Raw genomic sequence first — 8,992 nt, forward strand, 5'->3', positions numbered from 1 at the left:
AACTAAACATAGCCGTTGTAACTAGGTGTGGCCTTTTTTTTCTTCTTCTTTCAATAACCGTAAAAACAGGGTAAGTAGAATTTAGAAATGATAGGTGACTACGTCTCTAAATCAGCCGTCTTCTAGAAGTGAGGGAAAATTTGTTGTAGGCAGGCAATTATAAGTGTTAACTGCACGTTTGAACTCGTCTTCTTCAAGTCAAAAATTAGGCCTTTTTGGTCCATCAATCTTCCTTCTCTTGTAACTTGTAAAGTTGCACGATTGGTTTTAAATTGATTATGTCCAATGAAAGTGAGTAAGTAACCAACAATCACCCAAGGTGTTGTAAGCTTTGTCAATATTATCGGCTAAGACTTAAGAGTACTAACTCCTTTCTCCCACGGCCACCGTTCCATGACAAACATTAGCTAAAGGTCCAACGTCTATTACTGACAAGTACAAATGGACTACCATCACACATGTTTGAATGTTATGTTCGTATACATTTCAAGTCCCACGTCGAGGAGATAAGAAAGAGTAACCTAATTTATAAGAGTTTACAAACTACATTAATACTTCTTTTAAGTGCAGAATAACGCCAAGGGGTTGTGAGGTTTTTTTCTACCAATTGAAACCTTCCCTTCACCCCCATGAAGATGGTCTACATGGTTCATAACTACTCCTCTTACTACAGGACACTTAGTTAGCCAATGCTTAAATCCGACTCTACCCAACCTTTTCTGGTTCACTCCAACCTTCCCCATTTATCCAACTGTTGTTGAGCAGTTTTTGGATATCAAATGTATCTCCTCAAAAGAGGCTTTTTGAAAAGGAACCCAAAAACATATTTGTGCAGGTTAGGCCAAAGTGGACAATATTATACTAATGGTGGACTCGTGGGCCCTACAAATGATATCGGAGTCGACGGTTCGACTTGGACTACGTGCATAAGAGACGGAAATTATTGGTAATGTATAGATGATAATACTGAAAACACATAAATGGAAAAATAAATGATAATGCCACATTATCATTTGGGCAAACGATGTGTTACACACATTATGTGCAGGGAGAAAATTTTCGCAAGACTAGAAGTGGAGAATATTATTAGGAAAGTCTTGATAAAGATATACAAGCGAATAAAATTACAACGCTTATGCTTGAAAATTCTTGTCAAAGTACATAATCTGTAACCCAAATAAATATAGTAATAACAGGTGCAACTCTAAAATAACACTTCACTAATAAGCAAAAACAAGTGTGACAAAATCAAATAAGAAATTGATACAAAGTGTAAGAGTTGCTTCAACCGTTTTTTAACACAAGAAGAAAAGATGAGAGCAAAAAAGATTATTAATTAGTAGTAGTTGGTTGTTTAGTTCCTGGGCTTAAGTACTATAGTAGAGTGTTTAAGGATGTGCAAGCTAAATTGACCACCTTTCTCAGTAGTGTCAAGCTTGGACTGCCCAGGAGGTGGCATGAGCTCGAAGTTTTGAACCAAACGCCCAATAGTGATCCCGAGAATAGGGAGAGCAAGGATGATGCCGGGGCAACTCCTTCTGCCTACGCCGAAAGGAAGGAACCTGAAGTCGTTGCCATTAGCTTCAACCTTAGATTCCTCCTCTAAGAATCTCTCGGGTCTGAATTCTTCAGGATTCTTCCAGTGAGCTGGGTTGTTAGCTAACCACCACGCGTTCACTAGGATCTTGCTCTCTGCAGGGATGTCATAGCCTCCCAACTTCGCGTTATGCAAGTTCATGTGTGGCACTAGGAGTGGGATCGCCATTCGTAGCCTTAGAGTCTCCTTAATCACTGCTTGTAGGTATGGTAGTTTTTGAGTGTCTGGCTCTGTGATCTGGTGTCCCTTGCCCAACACTGTGTCTATTTCTTCCCTTAGCTTATTCTGGATCTCTGGGTGGTTTACTAACTCTGCTATTCCCCATTCGATCGACCACAACGTTGTCTCAATAGCTGCATAATTCCACAATTCAGCCAAATTAGCACTATACTTCTATGAACTAGAATTGTATATTCCTACAGCAAGTGAACATATATAATGCACATTTGGGATGATAATGAAAATATTAGTACACTATTTTGTTTTTATTTTGAGTTGGATAAACCAAGAATCAATCTTTAAAGAAGTTGGATAAACCAAGAATCAATCTTTGCGAGATGAAGGTACTCTTTATGAGTCTACAATGAAACTAAACACTTTTTTTTGTTGAACAACCAAGGTATCCACCGTCGCCGACAGGCGACGATAGTGACTAATCCCCTAACCCCGGGTGCTCCACTTACAGGTAAAGTGTTGACCAAGAATTTTTCCGTTCCCAAAACTTGAAAATTGATCCCCAACCAATTGGTTAACAGATAAAGTGATCAACCACTATGCCCGCCCCACTTGGTTAAGAAACTTGGTTAATTGAACAATTCAACAAAAGATACAAGACAGGGAGGAAATTACTTGAATAACCCCAGAAACTAAGGTTTCCAAAATTTAGTTAACCGTTGCTATCACTTTTGGGGTCAGATGTTCCACATTTCACATTCCAAGAATCTTTCATTTTCTTTTTTCCAATCATGATTATTGCATTTTGTGTGAAGATTTTAGTAGTGCAAATACAGTGATTCCCACACTTGCACGCAATTACAAACCAAATCCAAGCACAATCATAAGTATTGTGCACCGAAAACAACAATCAAGAATGCATATTCCAACATGTGATTGTTCTTGGTATAAGAGTACTACTTTTTCAATATTAAATTTCAACCTTAACAAAGAAACACTAGTATAATATATTTTAAAAACTTAATCCTCTTCTCTTTGAGTTTATTTTGTAAGAGACTGTCTACTTTTAAATCAAAATTAGGTAATGACAAGCCTAATAAAAAAATGAGAATTATCCCAATAATAACTAGGTTAATTTCTTTCCGTGACTACTGACTAGTTTAATCCATTTAGTGACCAGATCTATTAAAATTAGACTGTTTCTTTTAATAATTTTTGTTGCTGAAATAAGATGTTAGCCTTTTCAAATTATGGAACAATAACTTAGAAAAGGATGTGTGGCAGGTGAGCCAACATAATCACCACCAAACGTAAACATGGGGTTAGAATTGGTAATACCCAGTGCAAACAATGTGACTTAGTCAATCTATGGCACATTAAGCAATATAATTGTGACCTATGGGCTCCAGCAAATGGATAGAATAATTATCCGATTGGTATCGACTATTATCGCAAATTAAACCATTATATTAAAGCCGAGAAATGTTTAGGTGATCATAAGGGTTGTCAATTCTTATGAAAGATTAGATAAACGGATCAATATCAATATTGTCGAGAGAAAATGTCTTCAAATTTATTGTACTTGTTATTATGTTTTCTCTTTATCTCTCACATAACGGTTCTCAATCCTTAGAGTGACTCTAACATTCTTCCAAGCGAGGCCACAAAACTAGGTTGTCTATTAAGTATTAATAAAATGAGTACATTAGATGCAAATAAGGTCATCAAATCTTTGTTTTATACTTTTATTGTTAGATTAAGATATGCTTAAAACAATTCATTAAAAAATTATAGATCCAATAGTAGTATCAATCCACTTACCAGCAACATTGATGTTCTCAACTATGTAGAGTACATTGTCTTCATTAATTTCTCCCTTTTCTTGTGCCTCCAAAATGTGATCAATGGCACATTTAAGCTCATTGTTGCTTGGTGCCTTTGTGCTTGCTAATTTCCTACACATACCAATGTATAATACATTAAACTTTGTTCGACAAAAACACGAATTCATCTTAAGTAATTAACACAAAAAATGGCCTAATCAAACCAGGACCTCATGGAACCGAGAGGGAAGCTCTAACCACTAGGCTATCCCTCACTCTTATGATTTCTTTCTATATAGTTGCAACATTTTAACTGCCACTATCGTCATCATACGATTTCGTATAACATTTTTTTATGTAAGTGTAAAAGATGTAAATAATATATGTATATATAATGTAATAGTCAAAGTTTCGTTTAAAATAAACAGTTAGCCACCTTTTTTCTCCTATGATTTTTTTTAGCAAAGCTTATTTCCTATGATGAAAAGAAATCTTACAATACAATGGGTGTAGAGTAAAACAGACGAGTCAACTTTTAAAGAGGAAAAATTTACATAAAAGATTTTCTTATCTTACCCTCTTGCCATGATATATAAAATAAAAAAGTAAACCTCATTTTCCTATCTTAGTGCTTAGCTAATCATACATTAGTTTAGAATTTAGATGTAGATATTGTGACTTCTTGAGAACTTCCACTACCAATCTATCTATACAAATATATTAACGTGACACTTCTATTACTCCAGTAGAATTATTCAATGTGTACATAAGTCATGTCAATTAACAAAAGTAAAATTAGCTTACAACAAGATTTGAATCCATGACCTCCAATTACCATCTCAACCAACTTTTAATCATGTTTTAAGCGTCCACATTATTATATTTGTACCTTTTAAATGTTTAGTTTTCTTTAATACTCATATCAAGTTCGGAAAACAGTACCAACTCGAAACAACGCACAGGCCCAAATACTAGTAAGAATTTATAATCTTAAAATTCACAATTTTTTCCAATGAAAACCAAACAAGCCTAATACTAATAATACTACCATGTTACTCCCTCCGTTTCTTTAATCGCCACAACGTGTTTTGCGTAAATTTTTAGACAATGTCACTTTCAAACTTTTCGGAGGATACAGTGCATGTATTCGCCGCCTCTTTTACTATACAAAGAATCTTGTTCATTACTACTATTAGGTAGCAAATTCACATGACAATATGAATCAAGTTGGTTTTGTATAATACCACTACAAGAAGTCATTACTGTTAAACTACTCTATAGCGATATCTAATAATTAATAGCACTATAGTTGTCATCTTGTCATCTTGTCATTTGTCAAGATTAGTCACCAAAACACTACCAATATTGACGAGACATATAAAATGACAAATTGCCAATACAATAGAGTTAAATCAATAGTCACTCTTCCTAACCTTATTAGCAAAATAGTTTGGAGTAATATGTAATGTCAAGTGACTAACATTATTGAAGACAAAATAATACATGAAATTTTATTTTAGAATTGACAGGGATATAATTGCCTACATCAAGTATAATAATGTCGGTAAATATGTCATATTCATCGAAAATATACTACCTCTATTTCACAAACATACTCCCTCCGTTTCCTAAAGATCTTCCCACTTACTGTTCCTACAGATACCAAGGAAAATCAAGTTGTGTGGGGCATGGTGTGGGTAAAATAGGAGAGAGTAAGGAGTTAAGATAATAAACAAATAAAAAGGGTTAAAGTAGGAGAGAAAGGGAGTAAAATTGAATTAATAATGTAATGGTGGACCATATGATAGTGACATGAGAGGATAAATAGGGAAATTTGTTTGCCAAATAAGGAATAAAGCAAAAGAGGGAAGATCTTTTGGAAACACTCTTAACCGAAAAGAGGGAAAATCTTTAGGAAACGGAGAGAGTATATCTTAATAAAATAAATGAATTAATTATTAACAATGGAAAGGTAATAGTAAAAGTTGTCACTTTGAAACATAGGGTTAGAATTTAGATAATCAATAAAAAAACATATTTCGATTTTCGAGTTACCGACTGTGTCCTTTTAGATTTAGATATGGATAAGGGGCATCGAATACATATGGTGAGCTACAACAATGGTTAAAGAAGCTAACATAGCTAGGTTAAGAGATAATTGAGCATGCCATGTCGTTGTTAGGATCTCATATAGGCCTTTATGTCCCTCGCCCGTAAATGGACCTTTATGAGCCTCTAAAATATCTTTTAGACCATGACCAATGCCCCAGTTCGTTCTATACATGTGACCCGCTATCAAGAAAAGGATTGCAATAGCTAAATGATGGTGTGCAATATCAGTCAACCACAGACCCCCACAGACCCCTAGTTACTGGACCTAATCCTCCACGAAAAGTAAGAAATTCCGCATATTTTGACCTATTCAAAGTAAAAAAATGAGGTTGCTCCTTCGGCAAAACTGGGATAAAGTTGAGCCAAAAGATCATTATGAAAATTCACTTCAGTTTAATTCAATTTAGACAAATTTAATTAGTTTTCTCTCACAATTTTCATCATTTAAGTTCAAACATATTCTATTCAATTCGATCCAAAAAATATAGCCTAATTTCCTATCTAATATTCTAATTAGCTACATGGATAGTGGAACGAATGTGCTAAATAACCTACCCTGTCTATGGAATATGGATGGTGAAATTCTAGGATGGTAAGATTTGAATTGTCCAATAGCTACTTTAGAAACTTCTCCTACAGAAATTAGTCCCAATTAATTTACACTATGAATTATTTGTCACATCTAAAATTCATCATTAGTGTGGTATACTTCTATGAATTTTTTTGGCACCACTTAAAAACTTTCTATACCAATAATGTGACTTTCCTACCAATTCATAAAATTCTATCCCTTAATCAAGGATGTATTCGCCTAGTAATTAAGATTAAAATGCTGTGAACGATAGGTCACATGTTTGAATCTCCCTCCCCTCTCTGGTACTTTATACCGCCTTCATGCCTGCCTCATATAGAGGATCTAATGCTAAGAAATTGACACTAAAAGTGGTTTAATTGGTACTACTATACCTCTAATTAATTATTTTTGATGTAAATGAGCGACTAAACACTAAAAATCGATCTCAAGTCTTATATACCCTCGCTATAAAATTTTACCAACTAAACTAGATGACATCCACTAAATACACATCTAATCAACTAAACAAACAGCACATATCTAAGCAATATTAATTCATAATCAACAAAAACAACAACAAGAACAAGAACAAAACAAAAAGAATGAAGAAGAGAAAAACATACTTGCGTTCATCAACAAAGTAATCCTTAAAAAGCTGCAACCTCTTCTCCTTAACTTGCTTACACAAGTTCAAATACCCTCTAAGAAAAGGTCTTAAAACAGGTATAAAATCACCATAATTATACTCAAAACTCTGCGCCAAACGACTTCTTTCACCATTCAATGCTTTCAATTTATTAAACAAAGGATCATCTTCACTCTCAAATCTCCGATCAAACATAATCCTATACATATTATTATACATCATAAGTTGCAATCTCTTCCTTAAAACAATCCCATTTTTCGCCGATTCTGGATTTTTTTTAACATCATTTACAACAGCTTCAGCTTCATCTTCCCAACCAAATCTATACTGTTGAACAACTTTATTGGTAAAAAATGGAACAGTCATTATTCTTCTCATTTTTCTCCAATGTTCACCATATACAGTAAACACCATATCTTGACCTTTACCAGTAAAAATATCAAACACAACATTACGAGTTCTAGAACCAAATTCAACACCTTGAGTGTGAAGAACATCTTTGGCTAATTCAGGAGAAGAAACAACAACAAGATTTCTTTGACCCATTCTTAAAAGAAACATTTCACCAAATTTTTTGGCGAGATCAGTTAAATTTCTGTGGTTTAAATCATCACCAACTTGTAACCAATTTCCGAAGATGGGTACTGGGATTGGACCAGGTGGGAGTTTGAATTTCTTGCCTTTTAATTTTGAGATTACTATTGCTAGTGTAATGGCGAAGAAGATTGCGTAGAGAGTTTTTTGGAAGAGAAGAAGATCCATTTTTTGTGTGTGAGAATTTTTTTGAGGGTGGAGTTTTTGATGGGGAGATTAGAGGGTATTTATAGAGAGAAATTGAGGGGAAAGTTTTTGATAAAAAGAAAAATGGTGTTAGTTAGGTGAGAGTAGTAAGGCGCGTGAAGTGTTGGAGTAGTGGGGGTGGGTGAGTCGGAGGTTCTCGAAAGTGAACTAGGCTTTAATGTCTATTACACCATTCGAGTTCGTATTAAGGATGTCTTGATCTCGTGGTTAAGATTGAGGTACTGTGAAGTATAGATTTTTGTATTATTTTCGTGGTTCATATAGATAAAAAAAATACATTCGAATTCGAGGGTGTGTTTATGATTTTACTATTGGACTAGATTATTCAGTGCTTATTTTCAGTTCAATTTAGTAATTTAACAGTTCAGTTTCGTTTAGTTACTCTTAGTCGTTTAGTTTCGTTTAGTTACTCTTGGCCATTCAAGTTCTCCTACTCCGGTGCAATTTAGTTTGCTATACTTTAATTTAGTTCCAATCATTTTGTTTTTTTGGAGTTTAAGGTTCAATTCTTACTCCAAGTATTTGTTTGATATTTAGGGGATTGTAGAGGCGTGAATAAATATTTCATCCGGTGGATCCTATCATTTGCTTGGGATAATTGAATATATTCAAAATATAGAGATTTTTCGTGTTTTTTGGATATTTTTTTATATTTGATTCGAGATCTCCGTTTTCAAGCTTTGATATACGAAAATATTTGGTTCCATATATACAACTAATAATATTCGATGATCCAATCTGATTCGAACCGAAACTTATATTTTACGTTGTACCTCTTATGTTTTTTTATTCTACATAATACTCTTAAACTTTTTAAGTATTGTGTATGGTATATCCTTGTTATTTCTTATTTATCACATACGCTAATGTGAATATGTAATGCACTGCCAACTCCGTCATTATTTGAAATCTCAATAACTTATGTCCTCTAACTCCAAACTTATGGTTTCAGATCCTTTTGCATCTTCTCATGAACTGAATATTTAAGATTTGAAGAAGCAACAACGACCCTATAGATCGAAAATTTTCATGGGAAATTTTCCCTCCAAATGTTGGGAAATAAAGAAACTAACGGTCAATTAGACGTTGACCTTAATGGAGGGGTACCATAGAGAAAATATAAAGAGTTGAAGGGTACTATGTAGAACAAAACATAAGGGGTACATCGTAGAATTTTGAAAAATACAGGAGTAGATCATAGAAAACTCATCATTTTTTTACGCCCGATATCCAAAATTTCAAATATCCTATTTCTCGGATCAGAC

The 8,992-nt window shown here is 34.1% G+C and overlaps 1 protein-coding gene across 1 annotated transcript; it reads right to left on the reverse strand.

The window, feature by feature from the left end:
- Positions 1 to 1,064: 1,064 nt before the first annotated feature.
- On the reverse strand, positions 1,065 to 7,776 carry LOC104900289 (trans-cinnamate 4-monooxygenase). Its single transcript, XM_010687678.4, has 3 exons — positions 6,904 to 7,776; positions 3,593 to 3,726; positions 1,065 to 1,950 (listed from the first exon to the last, which is right to left on the reverse strand). The coding sequence occupies exons 1-3, from the start codon at positions 7,686 to 7,688 to the stop codon at positions 1,355 to 1,357; spliced, it is 1,515 nt and encodes a 504-aa protein (XP_010685980.1). The 5' UTR covers positions 7,689 to 7,776; the 3' UTR covers positions 1,065 to 1,354.
- Between the last annotated feature and the right edge of the window lie 1,216 nt (positions 7,777 to 8,992).

This window comes from Beta vulgaris, chromosome 7, assembly GCF_026745355.1.
Source record: "Beta vulgaris subsp. vulgaris cultivar EL10 chromosome 7, EL10.2, whole genome shotgun sequence".
Classification (NCBI taxonomy): Eukaryota; Viridiplantae; Streptophyta; class Magnoliopsida; order Caryophyllales; family Amaranthaceae; genus Beta; species Beta vulgaris.

Bases quoted from the DNA above. Each gene is read 5' to 3' on its own strand.
- LOC104900289 (XM_010687678.4), bottom strand. From the start codon at position 7,688: ATGGATCTTCTTCTCTTCCAAAAAACTCTCTACGCAATCTTCTTCGCC. The intron at 3,727-6,903 runs GTATGTTTTTCT...TGGTATGTGTAG, and splicing joins TACTTTGTTGATGAACGCAA to GAAATTAGCAAGCACAAAGG. The intron at 1,951-3,592 runs GTAAGTGGATTG...GGAATTATGCAG, and splicing joins TGAGAACATCAATGTTGCTG to CTATTGAGACAACGTTGTGG.